General features: G+C 37.5%; 1 protein-coding gene across 17 annotated transcripts in view; it reads right to left on the bottom strand.

Annotated features, from left to right (window-relative positions):
* PRDM5 (PR/SET domain 5) overlaps window positions 1–26,653 on the bottom strand; it is a gene marked incomplete at its 3' end in the record, with an annotated part of 289,496 nt that overhangs the window by 104,402 nt on the left and 158,441 nt on the right. For 14 of the 17 annotated variants that reach the window (XM_079919945.1, XM_079919942.1, XM_079919946.1 and 11 more), the window contains exons 4-10: window positions 20,272–20,446; window positions 17,709–17,883; window positions 16,457–16,549; window positions 16,075–16,196; window positions 12,123–12,202; window positions 7,720–7,804; window positions 6,316–6,473 (exon numbers count right to left, since the gene is read on the bottom strand). In XM_079919945.1, the coding sequence (XP_079776071.1) occupies window positions 6,316–6,473; window positions 7,720–7,804; window positions 12,123–12,202; window positions 16,075–16,196; window positions 16,457–16,549; window positions 17,709–17,883; window positions 20,272–20,446 (888 nt within the window). The remainder of the gene's footprint in view (window positions 1–6,315; window positions 6,474–7,719; window positions 7,805–12,122; window positions 12,203–16,074; window positions 16,197–16,456; window positions 16,550–17,708; window positions 17,884–20,271; window positions 20,447–26,653) is intronic. The other 3 variants (XM_079919943.1, XM_079919947.1, XM_079919955.1) reach the window with 1 other exon arrangement.

Below are 26,653 nucleotides of genomic sequence, written 5' to 3'. Positions count from 1 at the left end.
CAAAAATAGATTTATACAAGAGGCGTTCAATAATGTGATAGCAGTGGTATGAATCAATATTTCAATCCATACCTAAAAATAAATTATTGATGGATTAAAATACCAATTAAAAAAGAAATATAACTTTTAAAAGCATTGATGAGTATTTGCATAATCTTGGAATAAGAAAGTTTTCTAAATAAGACTTAAAACTCAGAAGCTATAAATACTCAGAAGCCATAAAACTCATAATCCATGTCATACTTGAAAACATAAAAATGTAAAACTTCTTTACTCAAAAGATGCAAGTTGATAGATGGGGACAAATATTAGAAACAAAAACAGCAAAGTATTGATATTCATAATATCTATAGAGTTCCTAGAAATCAATAAGAAAACAGCCAAATAGGCCAGCAGAAAAAGGACAAAGAGTACCTACAAGCATTTCTCAGAAGAAAAATGGAAAAAAAAAAACATAAAAAGAATTTCACCCACCATTGCTAAAATGCAATGAAACATCACCTGTCACTTCTCAGACTGAAAAAAAAAAAAAAAGGCTGATAACATAGATGTTTGTGATGGCACGGAGCACTTTCATCACTACTAAGTGAAAATAAGAGCTTTTTCAGAAGGCAGTTGGGCAGGAGCAATCAAAATTTAAAGTAAACTTAATATCTGACCCATAAATTCCATACCTAAGATCTAGTTGCATAAATACTCTTGGCAAAGTTACAAAATTTTATGTAAAAGGATGTTCACTGAAGTATCGAAATAGTAATGGTCATAAAAAATGAGTAGCTTTATATGAACCTACCTGAAATGCTCTCCAAGTCATAATGTCAAGGCAAAGAAGTAAGTTCCTGAATGACATCTGTGTCATAAAACCATTTACATTTAAATATACTTTTCTCCCAGATGGGTAGCCGAGACCTTGTGTTCTTCTCCAAGCTCCACCCAAAAAGCACATCATCTTACACACAAACATCAGTGTGGAACGTGGAAGTTCCTGACGATTTACTAGGGTGACGAAGGAGGTGCTCTGTACTTACAGCATTTGAAAGCACCCCTCCCAAGCTAACACTCTGGAGTCTCTTCTTACACTCTCTTCGCCATTCCAATGGTCACCATTCCCACCTTCTACCCCCCACCTTCCCAGCTCTGCCACCCAACCACCTCCAGGTCGCACCTTCCCATTTCTAATCTTCCCTATTCCAGCCCATTACAGTGACTTAAAGTATGTCAACGGCATTATGCTGAGGATAAAAACTGAATTTTACTCAGTCTACAAAATATCCTCCTGTTACTAGGATCACCTGCCTTTGAATATAGTAGTAGATGTGGTAATAATGAACAAATAATTTGTACAACAACGTGTACAGTTGTTAATATACTTGGGAAAGCCCAGAGGCTATTCACTGGGAAGGGGCCTAGAAACGTGGTAGGCAGAAGGGAGGGTGGCTGGTGCCGGGGATTCTAACCTAAGCTGCATAACTGACTACCCATGCATTCATGTATGATTTTAGGGATTTGTTTTCATAAGATGTCTACTACAAAGGAAAAAAAAAGGAAAACAAAATTAATTAAAAAATAAAGAACATTTCCCTTTGCGGTTTTAAGAAGGCTTATGGTGTGCACTTGATCAGGCGGGTCAAGTAAAGTGAACTCAACCCCTGGGTTGGGCTGGGCTGGTAAAGAGCAAAGAACAAAGGCAGTATTCTGGAGGTGAGAGCCAGTCTGAACCTTTAAGTGCAAGGCAAGAGTCAGAGGCTAGAGACCTGGAAGGCAAGGCCCTGTGCCCACAGGAACCGGGGTGAAGAAAGCTCTGAAGAGCAGCAGCAATGCTGTGGTTCAGGGAAACACCAAGGCACAGTCTTTAGTTGACGGCTCTTCAATCATAATCTGGGGAAGCAGAAGCAAGCTGGGAGGCAGGTTCTTCTATTAAAGTTTCTCAGGGGACAAAGGGCCATCACTGATTTGGGAGTAAGTGAGCTACATGTGAAATATCTAACTCAGAGCCAGGAAAGGGTTCAGAAAATTCGAACTGTGCAGTGTCTTCAAATGAAAGGTTTAAAGAGTTCTTAGCTATCTCGGGCTGATAAACCCAGTGCAGAAGGAACACAACCATGATTTTTCAGTGGATCACTAGATCACTGATATGCTCATAAAGTCAAGAAAGGGAGTGCTCAGAAAGGGAAAAATGCTGCAATACATATTGCAAATAGAGATTTAGAGAAATCACTCCTCGTATCATAACTACCATTTAACTAAGAACATTAAATCATTTATTTGGGATAATTTTTTCATGAATTTTTATTCATTCGGAAAATGTCTGCCACATTCAAAGCACAATGTGGTCAACAGGTGCCGTGAATTAAAGTACAGCATCTATTTTCAAAGCTTACTGTCTAGTACGAGAAATAAGGTGCTTACATTAGAAACTGTACGATGCCGTCCCATCATCCACCGAAGAAAAATAACTGAAACAGGGTAAGCAATTTGCCATTAACTAAATGAGCTTCAGAGAAACATCTGTATCTGTTCCTTTCCTCTGTCAGGTTCTATTCCTACATGCATGCCCCCCTTAGTGTGAGCATCTCATCCTTGTGAATGTGCTTCTAGAACACAAAAATAGGCAATTCTGGACATACAACACCTTAAATGAACCACCCACTACTTCACCTACAACCCACCTGAAGAAGAGAAATCTGATGCAAAGTTGAAGGAAAAAGTGGTTGTGATGGAATTACTGAGCCACTGTCTTTCAATCTACAACTTGGCACCTTTCTTAGAGACTGCCAAAGATTTCTTTTATTATGTAAAATTTATGCCATATATTATGGTCTTAGAACCTAATCCCTGATTTCTTTATAGAGAGACCTGTCCTTTTCTTTAAGGTCTAATAAAATCTCACCTGCACAAAGTCTGACCTGCAGTGTCTTTCAAACTGTCTGATCATGACCGAAAAGATAATTTTTGTATCAAAATCTAACACATACACACAGACACACACACACGTGTATTATTTCATTAAATGACCTTTACTCTCATACTTTCTATTGTATTTTTTATTCTATTCTATTCTATTCTGTTCTGTTCTGTTCTATTCTATTCTATTCATGACCCAGTTAATTACTTCAAGACCTACAAAGTGGTCATGGCCCAGAATTTGGAAATCACTGGATGAGGTGTTAGTAGAGGACACCCAATGGAATTATTTTAGGAGAGGTTATGACCAGAGTTCCTCATCGGCTTCTAATGTTCATCCCTTGAAGGTCATATAAAGGTCAGGAAAACAGGTCTCTCATTTGAATAGACACAGCTCTTTCCCCCAGGAGCTTGTCTATGACTTAATCAGGACAAAACCTCTCTGTACTCATTCCCATCATCAAGCAAGTAGTGCCAGCTCCAGGATCCAAGATGGCTCAGCCCATCTAGATACCACACCCGTCACAGGAGTAGAAAGCACTATACACATCTCAGTTTGGCTTTGCTTTAATCTGACAGGGAGCAAAATGGAGGGTGAAGACTAATTAACTAATTTCTGTTTCCTGCGGTTCTGAAATGTCTGTCCAATTGTGATTTAAAGGATCACAGAATATAGGTGGATCCAGACGAACAATCTTTATTTAACTAGATCCTAAAAAATACAACTATGAATCAGGTTAAATGGCTGTCAGGAAGGATTAGGGAAAAGAAAAACTAATTTTGACCAGTTGAGCTTGTATAACTGGCAGGATGACGAAACAAGTAATTAAGTTTAAGAAACAGAAATCACTCCTTCAAAATTTCACGCCCTATTGTCCATCACAATGAAAACATTTCCTTTTCAAGCAAATTTAAATGTTAAAAGAATTGACCCCAAAATAAACCAAATAAGTATAATAGAAATACGCAAGTTACATAATCAAAAACCCCAAAGAATAATTTATTTAAAATAACAACCTTTGGTCATGCTACATGATGAAGATGGGTCTGACTTTTAGTGGGTTTTTTTTCTGCTTTCCTTGCATATCCTTACTTTTTAGGTTTGGAACTGGCCACTAATGAATAACAAAGGAAGAAAAAGTTGATTTGCTTTTTTCACCATAACTCTTGGAAAATATTTTAAACATTTTCATGTAACCATACCAAATACACGCTAGGATCATAACACAGTGAGAAGCACAACTGTCCACAGCAGAAGGATTGAATGTGCTTTCCATTTTGGAAATTACAGGCATCGTTGTTTCTATCCTTCCCAAGGCATCATTATTACTTTCATATGATTTATGATTAAAGGTATGAGAGATGGTGCAAAGATCCTGTGTCAAATTCCCATATGGCATATAACATAAGTCAAACTGTGAAAAACTCGTAAATGTGGGTAGATCAGTTTCATCAAAGAAAGGAGCAAGAGGGTTCCAGAGACTTAGCAGGAAACTAGCCAGATAATTTTTTATAGGCATGTAATTCCAGTGCAGCAGTAATGAATGTGGTCCTGCCTCTGAACATATAATGCCTGAGTTAAACATAAGGGCGGTCAGCAAGAAATTAGGCAGAGATGATTTGGTACACCATCAATCAATCCTGTTTACTCTTTCGTAAATCTGCCTTTTCTTTTCTTTTTAGACTGAAGCTGAAACTGATACCGTAACTTCTTAAATGATTTAAAGAGATAAAATGATGTGTTTGTAAAGTCTCAATAAATACTGAAATAATTATAATTCCAATGGAATATTGCAAATAAAAAGGTAACAAGTTATTTGAAAATGCATTATTTATACGTTAATAGCATCCTACAATATACCAAAATCAATAAGCAAATATGTATCACATCACAAATTTAAACATACACTTCTAAGACAATGAATATCTTTGCACACATTTTCTGAATTCAATTCAAACATTATTTATTACCTACACAAAGTAGATTAGATAAAACTTTCTTTTTTTTTTTTTTTTTTTTTTTTTTTGTGGTACGCGGGCCTCTCACTGTTGTGGCCTCTCCCCTTGCGGAGCACAGGCTCTGGACGCCCAGGCCCAGCGGCCATGGCTCACGGGCCCAGCCGCTCTGTGGCATGTGGGATCTTTCCAGACTGGGGCACGAACCCGCGTCCCTGCATCGGCAGGTGGACTCTCAACCACTGCACCACCAGGGAAGCCCAAAACTAACTTTTTGATACAAGAACTTGAGTAAAGTGTAGGAAATGCAAACAAAAATCAATAGACGAAACTAAGAGACTGTAACTTGAAGAGAGTCCTGCTAGAAAGGAGGGACGGGAGAAGTTAGAGAGGTCATGCTGAGTTGTTTTTGATATGTCTCATGCAGAAAATAGGAGGATACAAAGCTGGAAAAGGAAGCTGAGGTCATGGTGTAGAGAACTCCGAGTGACAGGGTAAAGCATCATATGTTAATAGGTGCTGGAAATCTACTTATAACGTTAGAGTACAAGAGCAATAGAGCTGTGCTTTGGGATGATTTATCTAGTCAGCTGAATAAGTGGGAAGTGATAAGTAACAAGAAGCTGATGAGATGAGTATTAAAGTGATGAAGATAAGCCATGATCGGGATGTGGAAATGGTAAAGCAATGGATGATTGTGACGGTGATAAGGCAACGTAGAGGGTACAATCTTTAAGAATTAGCTTCTAATTCTAAAAAGGGGCTAATATTACAGAAGAGACAGGGATAATTAGATGCTTTTGTCCTTAACAGAAACTTCCAAAAGTGAAGTTATCTGGAGCGTGCTAAATTCTTTAGGTCAAAAGGTGCCCAGTTATGTATCACACGAGCTGTGGCAAATGTGTGTCTGAGAGCTGGGATTAACAAAATAAATCACTTGGAAATCATCAGTACAGAGTTTGTACCAGAATTCATGGATATAGCGGACACTGAGAACATAGAAGAGGCCTACAGTCAAAGCAGCCGGGATAACCCCCTGGGGGAGGGTTCAGAGAACAAAGAAGCGCTCAGAGAAACTGGCAGAAGACCTAGCAGAGTCACTAAAATGGCGCGATAGATGAAGAGGATTTCCAAAAGGTAACAAGAGCAAGAGTGTCAAACTTTATAGAAAGAAAGAAGAGAAGACTTTGCAGTTACTGCAATGCTGGAAAACACTGGATGACACTCTGCTTGTGAGGAGAACAGTGTCAGTAGAGAATACAGATAGGAAACAAGGCCACAGGGGTTACGGCCTGAGTGAGTGGTTAGAAAACAGAAGCAAGATCTTCTCCAATTATTTCATATGTACAGCATGACTCGGATATCCAAAAACTTCTTTGAAGGTAAACAATTGGTAATTATATCAGGAAATCAGCAAAAATACATATGTTTATAACAATATTAATAAGCTTTTACCTTCTTGTGATTCTTGTAAACATTTCTGTGGGCAAATCCCTTTCCACAAAGCTTGCATTTGTAAGGTTTATCTTCACTGTGTATTACTTTGTGAGCACCCACTTGATCGAGCCTCTTGAAAGATTTATTACAAATCTCACAATTATAGGGTCGTTTTTCTGTGAAAAATGAGTGGAGACAATCTCATATCTACATAAAGGTAAAGGATAAAAAAGAAAACAGCCTTACCTTGTATTACTTCTTATGGATAAGTCAACTAAAACATGATCCAAACAACTGAAACCATCTATTACCCAATCCATCTGTTAGATAGGTGAGCCTATTCACAAAAGAAACATCAGTTTGTTCTTTTATTGATCTATTTGCAAGCTAAATGTATAAAGTAGCTTAGATATAAAGATGAAGTTTCAATTCAAGGAAGAAATCCTACTTCTAGATGAAAAATCTGCTGATCGGTATGAGTTCAAGCCAGGGTCACAACTCCGAATGCAAAGGGTGAGTGGCCTGACAGTGATGAAGGTAAAGGACAGACCTGCCTCCTGCTGAGCCAGCAGACCCCACACAGGCTGAGCTTCCAATTCTCAGCAGAAACTACACATTTAGGTTGCTGGGTAAAATCCACATTTATACAATATTCATGTAATGCTGACAACTTTTTCAAACAAAGCGTATCTGAAGGCCACCAGATCTTCTATTTTCGATCCACCATTTTTGATCTTCCATTTTCATTTGCCAAAATATCTATATCTGTCTCCAAATGAAGTAGCTATTCAAAAACATTCTGACTTAAATGGTCTCAAAGTACAGACATTCTAAACTCTAGAAAAGAGACTTCATAAAGCTATAAAGTTATTTTCAGAGCTGAATTTTTCTAAGTCTGTGTAACTGACCTGTTACTCAAACTTGCTTAAAATGAAACTATAGCTTTAAAAACTTACATTCTCAAAATGTATTTATAAATTTCTCACTAAGATTTATTAGTTCCTTAGTTAGAATGTGAAAACATCTAGAAATGTCAGAACTATAATTGTTGAGTCGCTCCTAAATATGAGACACTCTGCTAGCGTGGTACATAGATGACTTCGTTTAACCTGAACAGCAATTTTGAAAGGTAGGATATCTTTTCACAGATGAAGAATATAGAAACAGAGGCTCAAGGAGGATTAGGTAACAAATTAAATGGTGAGTTTGAAGATCTTCAATTTCATTTAGTCCAACCACATATGCTTCAGAAACAAACTGAGGTCGAGAAGCTAAGTAACTTGTTCAAAATCACATGGCCGGTCAATGGCCAACCTGGAACTAATAACCAGGTCTCCTGATTACCACTCTCAGAGCTCCTGAAAATGACGAGGTGAATCTTTTGTAGAGATTTCAATACAAATGGAAAAATATGTATTTTACCTGAGTGGGTGATCATATGACGTTTTAGCTGATTAGCTGAAATGAATTTCTTCATACATTCTTGACAATCAAATACCTCATGAATCTGCAAAACGTTAAATTGACAGTTAAGTCAACTATCAAAGCCAAAAACTGTACAGAGCTCAAGTAAAAGTATAAACATGTGGACAGTTGCTACTGCAATATCCAAACTATATATTATAATTCAGCCCTAATTTGTTCACACTATCCTACATAAATTGAAAATACAATGAACATGTTACCTAGTAGAAACATATTATTAAAAAAATGTAAGACTGCACATTATTTAAATATGTAAAACAGCTGACCTATTTTTAAAGTGCATAATAAATTTACACTCTCTGTAAAAAATTACACCTAGTATATATTAAGTCTCTGTTATGCACAAATTTAGACTTGGAAATACGTAACTTGCCAGTAAAAATATCCCCTTTACAGTAGTCAACACTCCTTTAAACTTAAATATATGTAGTACAGAACAACACATTAATTAATGTTAGAGACAAGGAGATACATGATTGTGAAAAGCATTTAGCTCACTGCAAAACTCTCACAGGATAGGATGACCACAATAAAAAACTTTATTAGTTTTATTTTTAAAAAATTATAATAAGGGGGAGGAGCATAACTTTAGCAAACAACTGGCTAAATATTACAGTTTAATATTAAATTTAGTTCTTTCCCTCCCAGAGACTTAATCAGAGAAATTGAATAGGCGGTATGAAAAGCAGAAGCTTAGTTTATTACCAGTAACAATGTACAAAGTTCTAAGAGGAATGTGTTGCAAGAAGCCTTATATTAGAAATGTTGATCACTCCAATGAATAAGAGCATCATACCATTTTGCTGAAGATTCAAAAATGGTTTTGATGAGGTCCTGTTTTTGTTTCAACCTCATTAAAGGTAGCGCTCACAAAACTAAACCCCAGACAAGCAAAGGTCCTTCTGCAGGAAGCCAAGATACTGTGGTGATCCTTGCAGGATATCTAGCGCCACTACAGACTGAAAGCCAAGGCAGAAGACCCTGAACTGGTACAGCAATGAGTAAAGAGTGGAGGACTGGTAAACGGCTCCCCTGACCTAAGTGACCGCAGAGGAACTCAAGGCAGGAATGGTGAAAAGACGTCACCAGGAAGGAAAACGGAAGCTGGGGCAAGGCTCACAGATCCCTGGTCTGCAGTCTGTGCCTTAAGCCTATGTCCAGCCACATGACAGGTCTGAGGAAGGCAAGTACCACATAGTACAGCAGGAAAACTTTCAGCCTAAGAAATTTTAAAGGCAACATCTTCAATCATCAAAGACCCTCACAGCAATTATATGAGGTGTAATGTTTATTTAAAGATAATAAGAACAGATTTATATTCTTAAACTCTGTTTCTGTAACATATATCTTTTATAATAAGCTACTCTAAAAAATGATGATGTGCCTTCTGAGACATACATAAATGAAAACATATTTATTTTCATTTTTAATGTTAAATTTTAATTAGTATATACAAATTTTAAATTATCCATATGAAAGTGGCAGCTGTTAAATAAATTACTGCAAAATATATTTGTTCACTTAACTCTCATGGCTTCTGAAACATGAAACATTTTTATTTATTTATTTATTTTTTTTGCGGTACGCAGGCCTCTCACTGTTGTGGCCTATCCCGTTGTGGAGCACAGGCTCCGGACGCGCAGGCTCAGCGGCCATGGCTCACGGGCCCAGCTGCTCCGCGGCATGTGGGATCTTCCCCGACCGGGGCACGAAGCCGTGTCCCCTGCATCGGCAGGCGGACTCTCAACCACTGCGCCACCAGGGAAGCCCCATGAAACATTTTTAAAGGTTGAATTGAATTGATATTATCAAAATTATAAAAAAGAATATTTACTGCACATGAAAGCATTTTTGTATTGACTATCTTATAGTGGAAAATTCAATCCAAAGCTATTCTCAAAACTCCTAAAAAAGTTTTAATAGAACAATCAGATTTAAAGTGAAAATGACACTAATTAATGCCTAATGCTAAGTAAAGCACCTTTTGTAAAATGTCCAGCTTATTAAATTGACATAGATGGTAATAACTTATCATTTGAAGTCCCAAATTAAATAATTTTCAGGAGGATCATAATATATCTTATTGTAATATAGGGCAGTACACAGTAATGTAAGACACTGTTCTAGACTATAAAATAAATTTGACCTATTCATACAGCACCGTCTACTGGCAAGGTGAAATACTACAACCAAACTCTATTAGACATTAGACATACCCAACTATACGAACAGTCAAAAATGGAGTCAGTAAAAGCTGCCTGTGGCTTCAGAAAGGCTGAGTCAGAGGAGTTATGCTGTAATGAAGAGCTGCACTGAGCTACTAAGTTATTAACATTTGCAGAAACAGAATGGCTGTATTCCACCACCACCAGGTAGGATTTACATCTACCAAGATATTCCCTGGGGGAAAAGTTCTTATGTTATGAAGAAAATAAATGGAAAAGAGAACACTTTTCAGAAATATGCCCCACTACCAACTTTGTTGAAATAGTCTATTTGGGAAAATCTGAAATTTGGTAAGATATCTTAAATTTCAACTTCTTAAGATCAGGGAAGGAAATCAAAGAATTATAAAAGTATGAGGATTTTTTTTTTAATGTTTATTCAACTGGATTTAATCTTTTTGTCTCAGACTAGGTTCTGCTTCAGAAATCTTAAGGGTGATGAGAAGGGAGGAAGAGAGACGTAAAGCAGCAGCATCTGGACTGGAGTTCTGTGCAAAACTTCCCTTAAAAGGTAGCTTCAGTGCTTGCTTCAGCAGCACGTGCACTAAATTTGGGATGATACAGAGAAGATTAGCACGGTCCCTGAACAGGAATTATATGCAAGTTCTTGAAGTACTCCATATTTTTAAACAATCTGATAAAATAACCACATGGAAACTGAAAAGAAAAAAAAAGTAGTTTCATGGCACTTAAGAGAAGTAATTAAAAGACACTGATCAGTTCAAAAGTCACACTTCATAAATGAGAGAACACAGGCCCAGTGTTACATGGGGGGTTAGGGACAGAAGAAGGTGACATCCACTGTCTTCACTCCTGTCCAGTGCTGTTGCATTATTTCTCCCTAAGGATCATAATCATTCAACATGTAGGATATAACCTTAGACATCTTAACAATTCAACTGTCTTACATGTTACAGGTTAAATCAACAGCACATGCTTGGAGCTACAGCATTGAATATCATATGAGTTTTAAGGCCTGTCAAGTTATTTTGGAATACAGACACACACAAAGAGACAAAATTCAACTTACAAACCATAACAAAAGTAAAATTTTACTTTCACTAGTATCATCTCCTCTCTTCATTAGTATTAAATGACTAAAAGACAATATTATATGCTCCTAGATATTCTGAAAAAATAATATATGAACTCAGGAAATAATCATTTATATCTTTGTTATTATAATATAACATAAAATATATTTTTGGACTCTGCCATGATATGAACAAAATCTAAATTTTAATTTAATTCTATTCTGTCGAAAATTCTATTACCTAGTGCTAATGTTGTTAGGGTTAATAACTGTCATTTACTTTTCAGGATAACTTTCACATTAAGATAGCAACTTAGTAAGTTTAATGCTTATTGCAAAATGTATTAAATTTATTTTCTCCTAACACAGTTGGCCCTTGAGCAACACGGGGGTTTGGGGGTTGGACCCACTGCACCCCACTCCCACCCCCCAACCTCTCCCTGCAGTGAAAAAATCGTGTAACTTTACAGCGGGCCCTCCGCATCTGCATAGTCAACCAACCCCTGATCGTGTAGTACTGGAGTATGTGTTTACTGGAAAAATCTGCTAAAAGTGGACCAGCACAGTTCAAACCTCTGTTGTTCAAGGGTCAACGGCATAACCGTTTCTGCTAACAACACTCTGACATTCTTCTACATTATTTTTAGCTCTTCAAAATAATAGAGCTCTTTGTCTTCGTTTTGCCACACTTAACTATAATATGCATCCATTTTAAGCTAAATGTCACTGCAGAGCATATCATAAATACACAAAAATATATGGTTTCCTCAAATATATAGTATTTCCTGAGCAAACAGCAACTGGGAAAGCTTGAAACCAGTACGAGGTGTCAGTCAGACACAATACCGTGTTGGAGAAATATTTCTAGTAATTCTGAACAACAATAAACAACTCAAAGTATTCTTTTGCGAGAGTTCACTCTTCTGCATATCAGTCTTGCATTTTAGAATATGTTAGTAGTTAAACTAATGACAAAACTCTGTCTTTACCATATAAAAATCAGCTAAAAATTTTCATGGCCGACACTATAAATGACTAAAAGATCTTACACTATGATGAGCATTAGTCTTTATCTTACTGACCTTCCTATGTTCCTGCAGGCTTGATGCTGAAGAACACTTTTTATTGCACACTGAACATATGAGTTTTTTCTTAGGATCCCCTAAACAAAAACAACAAACAAAATAAAATAAAATACCACCATGATTTATATGAGAATATTAAGAGGAGTATTAGATACAGAGTTTCTAGGTGATTTATAATTTCTAAACAGGTATTTCATCTTCTTAACTTACAACTCCAAAATTTTCAGCGTTGCAGATATATCCATTAAACTCAGAAAAAGAAGAGGCTACATTTTAAACACTTTCAAAATCTGAGAAATATTCAGCTTGATATACCACTTTCTACATATATAAAATGGGCCTTTCACCTTTCCACGTTCTAATTTAGTATTAAAAGAGAAAAGCACACTTCCGTGAAAAATTAAAATTAATCAAATGTGTACATAAAAGAAAACCTGTATTTATTAACTCATAAGTTGATTTTGCTACTTGCTTTAAATTTTAACAGAATATTTGATTTAATCAGCTGGATTTTTAAAAATGGAATTCAGAGATTATTCTTTTCAGCACTAGACTTGATCAGCCTGCAAGATCTGAGAGTATATGATTTATCATATTAATGTTAAAAACCAGAATAAGGTAAAATCAAGAACAATGAAACATTATATTGGCATTCATATTATTTTACAAATCAAAACAAAGCTCAGTTTTGTCTTCTTATAGAGTGATTATAATTATAGTAGACCATTTCAAATTTCAAATTTCACAGTGGTTATAAAAAACAAAAGACTCAACAAAACAAGATTTTCAAATACGATATAATAGCAATATCATCTGCACGATCATAAGTAACCACAGAATGGTTTTTCAATTTTTAATTGATTGACTACAAATACTCAAAAAGTAAACAAATAATAAAAGGAACCACCATGCAGCCACTGCCTGGCCCCCAAAATGACTAATCCATGGCTATTCCTGCCAAAACCTCAACCTCATCCACGACCTCACTCCTCTATTTTCTTGAAAGAAATCTAAAATCAGTAGAAAACACGATTACAAAATGACTTGATTAAAAGACTGCGTTTACGAGACAGCAACACTTTCAGAAAAAGGAAGAGATTAATTTTTGTCTTATCATTCAAAATACGGATTTCATATAATGCACTATTTTTAGCATGCCAAACAGTACAGCCAAGAAAAATTTTCTTGGTGATTGACAAGTAATATGGCTACTAAAGGAGAAAATTCTCCCGAGGAAAATGAATATCCGACAGCATGCATTTGGTCATCAACTCTCCATCCATATCTATTATACATGAGGGGCCACTGAGAAAGAATATTCCCTCTTTTCCAGCTTGCACCAGCGGGTATGTCCCTCCTTCAACCCACAATCCTTTATTTCCCTAGCTTATCCCTCAACTCAGCTGCTCTCTGAGACTAGACCTTATTCTTTCCCAGAAGGTAGGTCAGGCTTGAGGGAGAGAAGAGAAAGAGAAGTGACATTTCTACAACCACCTGTTTCACCTTATCCCAATACTCCTGCCATGGCTCCTCCAGCTAGAATCACAGGCAATACACCAAACCCCCATCCCTACTCTTCAATCTCTTCTCTCCTCCTATAGCTTCTATTCTTCATCCTAGGACTGGAATCCTAGTTCCTCAGAGAAGAAACATGGGAAAAGTTTATGACTGTTTGCCTGAGAATGTAGATAAATGTTATTTCCCATATATACAAAATCTCTATGTCAGCATCCGCAGAATCGAAATCAAAAGAGAAAGATGGTTAAGGTGAATTAAGGAAGTTAGACCCTTCACTGTTTCCTCTTGAGTAACTGGGAAGGTCACCCTACAAGCTTCCCCAGGTTCAAGGACAAGAGCATCTACAAAGCCACTGCTAGACTTTATACCATTTTAGTTTTACTATATTCAGGTTAAGTCTGACATTTGACTTTCTGATTCAGCTTTCAAAAAGAGTCAGGAACACATTACTTACAAAGGTAGGAGATGCACTGAAAATTAATACAACTGTACTGAATACGCAGTCACTTAAGTACTGCGAGTTTCAGCACTATGTGGGTTAAGTGTGCTTCTAGGAGCTAGTCTGAGAACCTACCCACCGTATGTTACAGTTTCTATGGAAAAATGTGATCCATATTTAAAAATTCAGCTACTCTCTTCTCAGCATCTTCAATTCATATCATCTAATGAGGAACATTTGTCATCATCGGTGGTAAAAGCTGCAAGATCTTCTCTTTCCTTGAATACCTTTGTCTTTCTACAGTAAAGTGTTCTATGACCATGCGTATGAACACTGCTTTTTTCGCTATTCTGAATATGGAATATTCTTTCCCCCAATGTCTGTGTAGCTGACAGATGCAAGGGAAGAAGCAAGAGAGGGGCTGTGAATGACCGATTGAGCACCAATTCCAGCAAAGAGTATGCATGGTGGCCTCTGGCTGAAATACAGCAAGTTTCGTATTTTATGTGATCCACAACACAGAAAAATAAAAGACTTCCTTTTACGTTATTTCCTACAAAATCACCGTAAGTTTTCAGAACCAGTAATATTTTAATATCCAAGACCAACTACAAGAAGCCTCAAAGAAATTACGCTTCCAGCACAGTCTGAAGACCACGTGCCCAATAACAAGAATGCAAGTTTCCAGAGTTTCAGCGTGCATCTGTTTTTTTTACTTAGTTCAGCAAAGTTAACTTTAACAATGACATGAAAGGTTTGTTATAATACATTGCAGACAAAGATGGAGAAAATTAAGAACAGCATTTTAAACATAACAGCTTTAAAAAAACAAAAACTAGGAAGAGACAGGTCTATCAAAAAGTTATGATTGCCTTTTGCAAAGACAGGAAAGGCCCAAGTAGAAAGAATTCAGAAAAATGTCATCTTCTCTATATCCTTCAAAAGGAAAGAAAGAAATCAGAAGACTGTGAAGTCCAAGTGATGTGCACCATTCTGAAGCCACATTTCACAAGCCCATACCTTCAGCCACCCTGAGCTTTCAAATATGGCTTGCACTGAGCGTGCAGCCCAAACTGGTGGTGCGAAGTTGTAACTAGCATTAAAAGAGACACTTTTTGGACAATGAACAAGTATAGGAAACAGAAACCGAGTACCGGTTATTCTTTTCTCCTGAATGTGAGAATAAACAGGATAGGAGAAAAGAAATAACACTTTCCTCATTTGCAGAAAGACATTTCCACCCAGAAGCCAACGGCAAAAGTAAACACATGAGAAAAATGTAAGTATAGAAGGATAAGAGGAGTGCCATGAACCTCAGCCTCCTTTAAGGAAAAGACACTGAAGAAATAAAACATTAACTCGGACAATAATCATCTGTTCTATTTAGTGCAACAGATTCAATCCCTAAAGTCAAAATACATTTACCATGTGCTAAGCAGATGAAATCTAAGTGACAAATTTTCTATTTGTCTTATTGTTTAGCTAGCCATTAGAAGGAATTCAAATAGTATCTACTTTATAAATCCAAATATATTCAATTAGCATGTCAAAATGTAGCCAGTAATTTTCTCCAATATAGAAGAAATATAAGGATTTTTAAAAATGGAATTTTACTGTAAAAATATTAAGGCAGAAGGGCATCACTTAACAGTTTTAAAATATATCTACTAAAAGAGAAATTTCACATGCTAAAATATTAAAATTATTATTTAAAACATTAATTCTTAATGCACCTGGCTACCAAGCACAACTAGATTCTAGCTTAGGTTTCCAGTTATGATTAATTCAGAGATAGGAAAAATGACGAATATTGCTGAAATCAAAAAGAAATAGTGCTCAGTAGAAGAAAAAAATTCCATTTCCAGAGCTCTACATCTGTGTGAAATACAATGGAAAAGCAAGCTCTCTCCTCAAGAGTGAGAATTAAAAACAGATCGCTGTGGCCTGGGGAGAGGAAGCCCCTTTAAAAACAACCCTCTGATGAGTTCTCACCGGCGTGGATGTTTTCCTGGTGTCTTCTCAGGGCATCCTTGCTCTTCAGTCTCTTTCCACAGCTGTCAGCCTTACACACAAACCTGGCATCTCCCCGGCAAGTCTCCTGGTGCTGCTCAAAACTACAAGACAACCAGGAATGGGAAACAGGGAGAAGAAATGGTGAAGACACCTACAAACTTCTAACATCCAGGCTGGCTTCTGTAATGCATGCTCCCCAGTAGAGCTTCAGGGTCATTACAAGTGTTACCTAGGCAGGTAGGAAGGAAAGCACTGAAATTCTGCAGCCATATGATACTAAATCACTAAGAAGCATGAAAGCATGCATGCCTACGATGACCCGCAACTATATAACAGCCATCCGATAACTCAGATACAAAACCTTGACGCTGAACTGAAGGAAGAATTGCAAACAGAGCACTGAAAACTTCGTGAAGAATCCTTCAGACTGCTTTTCGCTGAGCACTGAAGAACACTGAGGGGAAATGGACAAAAAACAAAAACTGGAAGTCTAAGACAAAGACTTATGAAAATATCTCTACTTTGAATGAAGTCACATTCATGATCTCTCCTTTCATTCTGCCTTTTGCCCTTTAAACTGTTAAGTAGCACCTGCAGTTGAACTATAAGACTCAGCTCAGCAAAAGTATGTTTGGTGTAGAATATGTAATACTAAATTGAATAAAAGCTGACTAGAATGCAGTTTTAAAATCTATTCATTAAAAACTATATAGCCTTTGCTTGGTTTTTTTAAAGAGTGTATAAGAGAATTTCCAAGTTTTAAGTTTAAGTTTTGAACCGAAATTTTTCACCTCAAATTTCATAAGCAAAAGTGGATGCATATATGAAAACTGTCTTAATATGAAATACAGCATGTTTCAGAATTTTACTTTAATGAATTAAAAAATGAAACATTAAACCTATGTTAAAGATTTCTTGCTCATATGCAAGGTGACATTCTGTTAAAAATAAGTTTATAAATATATGTATCCACTTTCTCATTTTTAATAATTCACGATACTGTACAATACTTAAGTAAAAGGATAACTTAATATGCTGTTAATATATTTAAAATAATAAAGGGTGCAGAGCAATGACTGGGACCATTTAATTCATTTCATCATCATATCTTGTACATATTCATCTTTAAATTATTTCTCCAACATCGCTAGGAAATAAACAGTGCTTCCCAAAATGGTCCTGTATTCTTCATACTCTGAACTCTCTCCATTTCTTAAACTATTTTTCTTTTTTTTTTTACAGATTTCAGAGGGAATATCGAATGCAGACCGCTGAAACTTGATCTGCCACCTCAAAGCACTAGCTAAATTATGCATATCAGATTTCAAATTAGTACATCAATGAGCTTAATATTTAATGGCAAGTTATTAAATGGACAAAGATTGATTAGCATAAACAATGTTTACTTGTTAAACTTCATAATCAGAATGTTTCAAAAACCAATGTACTATATATAGTAAGAGAAGTTTATGACAGTGACGATAGAGAATGCTTAATTTCTACACACACACCATCACACACGCACACAGGTTAGAAACTATAAGACAAACGGAATGAAACAGTTAAACAACGTGTCAGCTTATAATTTTAGATATACTCTTGAATGTACGCACTGTCTTTGCAAAGCCTGTTTAACTGGGAATTTCTTCCCACAGCTCTTGCACTTAAATTCTTTCTCCTCTGTGGGTTTCTGGTGCAATGTCTGAAGATGCTCAGCAAGAATTTCCTCACTGGTAAAACTCGATTCACACTGGGGACAGGCATAGTCCTCTTTACAGCCAAAGCGACCTGCGAAGAGCCAAGAACTGCTCAGTTTTGCCCTCATTTTAAAATCAAAATTAATTGTGCTTAATGGTACCAGATTAGTAAATTTTTATTATCTCTAGGAGTATGAATAGGTTGCCCATGAAAAATAATAGGAAGTGTTACTAGAACACATTATTTTTTAAATCATTTAACTTGTGTTTCACCAAATTAATACAAATCAAAATCAATGTTTAATTTACCCTGTAACATTAACTTTTCACATCAAAGAGTTATAACAAATGTTGAACTGCAACGGCAAAGTCTTCCCTGAAACGGGTTATCCTGAGTTCACTTTTAGCTGCAAAAAGAGAAAAACTCAACCAAGGGGAACTATGCTGAATTACCAAGGGGAATCTCACATATATAAGAAAAAAGGCCAAGGTCATAAAAACAGCACTCATTACAGTAGGCGGAGTGAGGCTCCACTGTCTCTCTGGCTGTCAGTCCTATATGGACTCTCATGGCTCTACCCAAATTTTTCAAAGTGTGCTTCTTAAATTACATATGTTTTCTGGTTATCAAATAAGATTAATTTTTTTAAGTTTTTTTTGGATGTGGACCATTTCTAAAGTCTTTATTGAATTTGTTACCATATTGCTTCTGTTTCACGTTTTAGTTTTTTGGCTGCGAAGCAGATGGGATCTTAGCTCCCCAACCAGGGATCGAACCCGCACCCCCTGTGCTGCAAGGAGAAGTCTTAACCACTGGACCACCAGGGAAGTCCCAAGGTTAGATTTAGGTAAAATGCAGAAAATATGAAGAGAATAAAAATCACCAATAACCCCACCATGAAGAGACAACTGCTGTAATCTATTTCCATGCCTGAGTTGTCTTTTGTGCATTCATATTTCATGTGCAGTCTAAGAACCTTTATGATCATACTTTTTATGCAATTTCATGTATTGCTCTTTTTTCCATTTAATATTTTCTCAAGTCAAATTTTTTTTAAACTTAAGGTACCATAATTTACTTATTTAACCAAACTCTCCATTGTTTGACATTTGAGTGGATTCTTTGTTTCTTTTGATCACTGTTTGGTTGGTTTTGCTTCTGTTTTGGGAGGTTTTTGTTTGTTTGTTTTTTGGGTTTTATATTTTGCTTTGATAAACAAAACTGAATTCTAAACTGAAAATATCAACAATATAAGCACGTGATTCATATGTTCTAAGAATCTGTGTAAGTTTCTGTTGATTCTTCTTACAAAAGTAATAGAAATTGATATTTTGTTAACTAAATAAAGAAAAATCAGGGTAGTAATAAGTAGGAGACTTATTTTTAAGGTAAAATAGTGGACACAGTAATACCGTACCCTGGGGGCAACGCTGAAAATAAATACAAAAATAAAGAAAACATAGAATAGTACAGAAATAATTCCCATCACCCCAAATCTGACATTCCAAACAGCATAATGCATATTTGGAAAGACAAAACAGATAGCCTGTCCTCGTCTTCCTTTTAAATACTCCAACTAAAATAAAGAAACAGAAGCATAATCTGGCAATACTGGGAATACTCATACTTTTTCAGCCAATGACATACAGTTAGAATAGAAAATTCATATAAAAGACATTAATACCACAGTAACTAAAGAAACCAGTGTCACTTCTGAAGTGGCTTTGTTAAGCAAAATGGAAAAATTCTCTATAGTAAGTATCAACCCTTTACAAAATGTGAACACCCTTAACACCATTCAAATTTCCCTCAAAGCCCATCAGGAGTAAAACACAACAAAACAGAAACAAGCCCTAATAACAACTGATTATTCCCTGGCAGATGACAAACAAGTGACATCTATCTCCTAGATTGCAGGGCTGATTTAAGCAAGTCTACCTATGGTCATCATACATTTTTGGTTACCCTACTAGAACAACCCAGCAATGCTGTAGGCCTCTATGATCAGAACAAAGAAAGATTTCCAGATGCTCCAGATTCTCAAAGGATCTTAAGAGTGAAGCCCAGGAATAATCCCACAGGGCCCAGCAGGACCCCTGCACTCACCTTTCCCCATGTGCAGATGAGAAAGTAAAGTCTCAGAGTTAGTGACTTGCCTGGTTATAACAGGCATGAATGGCAGACTCGGGGCTGGAGTACAAAAATCCTCATTACTGGCTACCCACCAGTGAGAGCAGTGAAAGCTGGGAGCTGCCGCTGACCTTGGCAGTCCTACAGGGCACGTCCATCACCCACCCCAGCCCATCATTCCCTTCCTGCTGGAAGAGAGGCACACAACTGAATATCCTCCGAGAGTTCTGACAAAAACTAACTTTATTTTGAGAACACCCTATTATATTGCAATTATAATCAAGCACAGTTCAAACTTTATTTCTCCTACAATTTTCATTCTCTCGGACCATCAATTAGAGGTAATACCTTTTCTGCCAGCTGTTGATTGTCCTTTAGAATTTTTACCTTCCTCTTCTTTGATCATTGTCATAATTTGCTGTTCTTCTTCATCGGCCTCCATGTCACTATCCAGGTAGCCAATCAGAAGCTCTGTATCTGTTTCTATATCTTCAATTGCCAAATAGAAAATGTTTTCTCCTTCCTGAGACAAAATTAAAAACATGTGCTGTTATATGACCAATATATCTCAATAATAAAAAAAGCTAAATCATTCATTTTTGATAGTAACTAAGAAATCATTTTTAAGATACACTGAGTATCATGGGCTCATGAAAAGTTACTGCTCCGTTTTTTCTATCTCCACTTGATCTGAACACTGAAAAAGGAAACTGACAATATTTAGTCACCTGGCAAATAAACTACAAATATATATTAAAGATAGTGATATTTATACCTACCAAATGAAATAAGGATAATTATTTAAATTTCTAAAAGTTAAATTTTGCATCATTAATTGGCTTTATGCAGTAACACCTTGTGGAGGTCCATAAATGCAGGAGAAAATAAATTTGTTAAGTAATGGTGTCATTTCTGAACCCAAACAGAGAGCAATGAGATATCAATGACTTAATTATGATTAATATAAAATGCAAAACTGAAAGAAGAAAACTTTCAAGTTATAACACAAACCAGAGGAACTGCAAATGAACCCTGAAAGAATTTCCAAAAAGCTGGACCGGGAATAGAAAAAACACTAGATACCTGGGAGGTTCAAAACATTGACTGGGTCATCACATGTACCTAAATCCCACTAAAATGACAGAAGAAAGAAGAAAGCAAGTTCCACCCTTAACATACCACCATTTTTTAGAAAATTCTAGAAGAAGAAATTAGCCAGGGTTGCTAACGCAGAAGAAATCTCAACCCATAACAGACTGAGAAGAGGAATGCAGCAAAGAATAACCCAAGGAAACCCCAGAGAAACTTCATACTTGGAACCAACGATACAAAAAGCCCCTCTGGGGCTTCCCTGGTGGCGCAGTGATTGAGAGTCCGCCTGCCGATGCAGGGGACACGGGTTCGTGCCCCGGTCCGGGAAGATCCCACATGCCGCGGAGCGGCTGGGCCCGTGAGCCATGGCCGCTGACCCTGCGCGTCCGGAGCCTGTGCTCCGCAACGGGAGAGGCCACAACAGTGAGAGGCCCGCATACCGAAGAAAAAAAAAAAAGCCCCTCTAGGCCTGGGGCCAATTACCAGGGAAGCCAGAACTGGGGCTGCTTAGCCGGCAGTCCCCAGGAGAAACACCCTGAATTGATGTCTTTTACACAGCTGAGGATTTGTTCTGGGAGGGCTCCTAGCTTGGCTGCTGAGGATAAAGAGAAGCAAAGCATAACCTGAATTGCGGTGGGCAAGTGAGGGAAAGAAGAAGGACAAGAAGCTCCACCCAGGAGTGAAATCCAATAAAGCGAAGAACACAGAACAAAGCCTCCTCTCCTCTGGCAATACCATAGCACCTAGGTGAGGGAGGGGGAGACAGAGGAGGAGGAGAAACCTGTAATGAATGCATGCGTGTATATGTATGTATGTATACACAAGCAGAACCCCATGAAAAACTGGAAAATATGCATCAAACTGTCATAAAGTTATCATTTTGAGGCTGGGAGAAGTAGGAGTCTATATTGAATACTGTTTTAGTTTCTTCTTACAACAAAGATTACTTTGCAATTTAAAAATGCAATTTTAAAAACAATAAATATTAGAAAATTCCATGGATGAGGCAGAAATTATGATCACATTTATCAAATATTGTGTAAGGGGAGGACTGACTCAGAAGTTCAAAGCAATGAAGCACATTAACCATTAGCTGCAGTTGATTAAATGAAGTTCCTGTAATATATTACAGCATTCTTGGAAGTTCACGAATTTCATACCTCCAGAAACACAGAAAGTTATTTCTAATTAAGAACACAGTTAACTTCTACACAACTGTTACTTTTAATGCAACAAAAACAAACAAAAACTAATGTGGACACTCAGCAAAAGAAAGATTTCTTTTTCAATTAACTCAGAAGCGCACTTTCCAGGTTTTGGAAACTACTTGCTAAAAGAGTCACCAAAGCAACAAAGGGCTCACCTAATGAAGATTTCAGAAAATAATCATAAACCTTAGTGGTTATCTGATCAATATCCAAGAAAGTTAACTGAAATGTCTTTCCAGCATATTAGTCATTCATTTTATAATGAATGACCTTCATAGCACCAAGAGAAGATAATCATTTTTAATTGTGAAACATGATAGCATTAACTTAAACAGCAATCGTAAGACACAACATGCCTATTTAGGGGTTCTGTAATAAAAGAAAATTTTAACATACCAGTTAAACCTTCAATTTAACAAAAGTAATGGCTGCATTACAAGCTCCAAGGATCAAGTACATGTTCTATCTGTATGCCAAACATGTGATAAGAGGAATGTCATGACAGGTATTGCTCCAATCTATTTATTTAATGCAGATAGATATCTAGATATCTCTCTACATATAATTCCTACCACTACCCAGACCAAGAGCCTCTTCCTTTTCATTTGCCACCACAATAAAAGTATTGTAAGAAGTATCCTGTTAAATTGCTTCCTTACTGATTTAATCACTCAACAACCTTTCATTATATTATTCTCCTTCTTCAAAACCTCTGATTGTTAGAACCTACCAGATTTCTAATCCCTGGAGCGCTCTCAAACTCTCTGGGGTGATTTTCCCCACCTGTAGGTTCATCCCAGGCCCAATCTCCAGCCCTTTGGCAAGAAGGATTTAAACAGCGTTGACCTAACACTACGGGACTGAGCATCAACTCCCAGTGGTCATTAGGCTGGCCATGACCTCCAGCTTTGATAACTGTTTTAATATTCTGATCCTTAAATTTACTTCTCTTTATTTCAGCTATGGTTTCTGGTCATTGGGTTTGTGGCTTATTCCCCTGAACACAGTTCCTCCTAGCAGAGGCACTCCTTGCATTTACATTTTAGGGATTAAGCACCTGCCTGGGACTTTGCCTGGGGGCTGGGGTCCTGCTTATGGTTCCTGTCATGAGCTCTAGGTGACTTCGCTGAAAATTCAACTTTAATTGAAAGAAAGCTGTTCAACATCATGGTGTGTTCAGAAGCAAATATTCCTTAGTCCCTGGTTTTCACCGTATTGGTGATCCAGATACAACAGAGAGAGTGATTTTACAACTGTTATGCATCTCCTGCATTACTGTCCAGCATTATGAATTTTTTGTGTTCTTCAGTCTTGTTTCATTTTGCTTTATTTGTATAACGTCTTCAGCGAATTATGTCTACTATAAGCTGTTTGTAATATCAAAAAGTTACAACAGCCTAAACATCCAACAAAATAAGTTGAAAAAGAATAAATGTCTAACAATTGGCTTTAAAAGATTTATCAAATGTCATTTGTATAGAAAAAAACATATATCAATGTGCCCCCCAAAGAAAAAGATATGAACAAAGGTGTCAACAGACTTTGTTTCTAAACAGAGGAAATTGTATTTTGCATAGTCTCCTGCTAGCCCACATGTTTCAATTTTTCTAGAGTTAACAAGTATTACTTTTGTAGTAAAAGGAAAAAGTAAATAATAAACAAACCGGGTTCCGTGACACCAGGAATTGGTACTAAGTAGTAACTAAGAGCTTTGGGATGGCCACGGTTCAAGTCTCCTTCTATGACTGATGAGCTGTGGAACTGAGCAAACAGCTTCATCTCTCAAACCACCAGTTTCCTCATCTATAAAATGGAGAAAATAATGCTGCCTATCTCATAGGCTCGTTGTGAGGATTGAAGGTGAGAATATTTGTAAAATCTAGCAAGGTGCCTGGCACAAGTTAAGTATTCATTAATGATAAGTACTGCTATCATTATTAGTATTACTATTAAACAAAACTTGAAAGTCAGTGATTAAAATATTTATTTTTCCAAATTTGTTTCCATTAGACTGTCACATAAGCTAAGCTGCTATGACGATGCTCAATTTCATTTGGCTGAAATGGTGTCAGCCAACATATAATTCAACTCCACGGCCTGCCTACCAGAGCTCTGAACTGCTCTGGATTTCTGACTGTCATGCTCTGTTCACTTGCTAACGTGCTAATGTTTTACTCTGGTTTGGACCTCAGGTACCAATTGCTCATCTGATCTATACTATACCTTAAGTGACCAACCATCTACTTTCCCTGAGGGGTTTCCATGACATGCGGTTTTCAGTGCTGAAACTGAGAGAGTCCTGGGCAGGCCAGGACAGTGAGTCACTCTAGCTACACCCATCATGCTCTCCAAAGCACACTCTAAGCTCTCCTTAAGATTTCCTGGGGCTTCCCTGGTGGCGCAGTGGTTGGGAATCCGCCTGCCAGTGCAGGGGACACGGGTTCCTGGTCTGGGAGGATCCCACATGCCGCGGAGCAACTGAGCCCGTGCACCACAACTACTGAAGCCTGTGGCGCCTAGAGTCTGTGCTCCGCGGCGGGGGAGGCCACTGCAATGAGAAGCCTGCAACAAAGAGTGGTCCCAACTCACCACAACTAGAAAAAGCCTGTGTGCAGCAACAAAGACCCAATGCAACCAAAACAAACAAACAAATAAATAAAAACAAACAAACAGATTTCCTGGGACTTCTGTGGCGTCCAGTGGTTAAAACTCCGTGCTTCCACTGCAGGGGGCACGGGTTCAAACCCTGGTTGGGGAACTAAGATCCCACAGGGCACGTGGTGCAGCCAAAAAAAAAAAAAAAGATTTCCTGACAATAATATTTGCTGCTCCCCCCACAGTATCCAACAGCTCAGGATTCTCAATATGTGGTACCAGTCCTGTCCCAAATACGGCTCCAATGGCTTACCAATTGGTAATCTACACCCATACTTCATCCTCTCATCCCCAACTATCCTTCGAGTTAACCTGCCTTCTGTTCTTCAGTCCAACTGGTACACCTCCTCTCAGAAAACACTGAACTCATTCCTCCTCAGTACAACTGCAAAGATGCCACCTGGCCTCCCGGCTACGACTTCTCAGCAGCGTCTGAGCCACAGCTCACGTTCACCCTCCATGAACCCTTTTCTGATCTACTAACTTCATGTAGGTTCCAGGAGTTCTTCAACTGGACACTTACCTGTAATTTATTTCTGTGGTTTTCATCATTTAATTCATGTGATCAACGACATTCATGTGTTCCTCTTGTCTCCCCAAACAAAGATGGTTTCCTCAAGGTAGTGAACAAGAATTGCCGTGTATCCCCACAGCACAAGCTATACTCATAAGAGTTGCTCAATATGTTACAAATATGCATAGTAAAAGAGAACGCTAATATGCTTGTGTCTACAGAAGAAAAGCACTTGCTAGTAAAAAGTTCAGTGATATCTGCCTTCATTTACTTTTGGTGGGAGGCTATTACAGTAGTCCAGTCACGGACAGGGGTGACATGGGAGGATTATGGCAGGGCAACAGTGGCGATGGTGAGAAGTAATCAGATTCTGAGTATGATCTGAGAAGAAGCTGACAGCATTTCCTAACAGACTGTATATGGAGTGTGGGAGGAGGAGAAGGGTCAAGGAGGAGAACAAGGTGATGAAGTTTTCCCTCAAGAGTTCACAGATGTTACTCCGTTTAATAATAATTCTTCCTAAGGATTCAAACTAAAACACCAACGACACATTTTTGCTTTAAACATGTATCTTCTCTGTATGTATAAATGTATTTTCATGTGGTCCTTCACTCAGGGGCCTAAGAATATTAGTCAATTCAGCCGTTTTAAAGCTAATTACTATTCTTTCTTTCTTTCTTTTTTTTCTTTTGTGGCCATACCGCTCAGCCTGCGGGATCCTAGCTCCCAGACCAGGGATCGAACCCAGACCCTCGGCAGTGAAAGCGCACAGTCCCAACCACTGGACCACCAGGGAATTCCCTAAAGTTAATTTCTATTCTTCGACAAGTCTGCAAAGTAAGAGTCATTCAAAATCCCCAATGGAAAAAAATTTATTTTAGATAATAAACTACTTGCAAAGCTCTTCCTCTGGACAGCCAATGCATTCTGATAACAAAAGCATAGAATTCTGATGTTTCTTAGGAAAGCTGAAAAAAATAGTGGTGGCTTGGATTTTATTAGTCATCACTGTGATAACATCACGTATTATGGAATTCAGATTTACAAGCAAATTTACACACACAAAAACGTCTCTGAGAATTCTGAGTGTCAGAGTTTCCGAAACAAACTTATGTAATGAAGACAAACAAATCCAGAAAAAAGCAATAATCTGACTGGGATGATTCAACAGGAAAGTCAGAGGTAGTGCCATGTGGTACGGCCACTACAGAGCATTCTCTTGAGGCAGGGGGCTCCACCGAAGTTTGTATGCACTGAAAGA

Source organism: Stenella coeruleoalba (assembly GCF_951394435.1).
Source record: "Stenella coeruleoalba genome assembly, chromosome: 4".
In the NCBI taxonomy this organism is placed as follows: domain Eukaryota; kingdom Metazoa; phylum Chordata; class Mammalia; order Artiodactyla; family Delphinidae; genus Stenella; species Stenella coeruleoalba.
The sequence above is the reverse complement of the archived record's forward strand: the minus strand, read 5'-3'. Positions and strand labels throughout refer to the sequence as shown.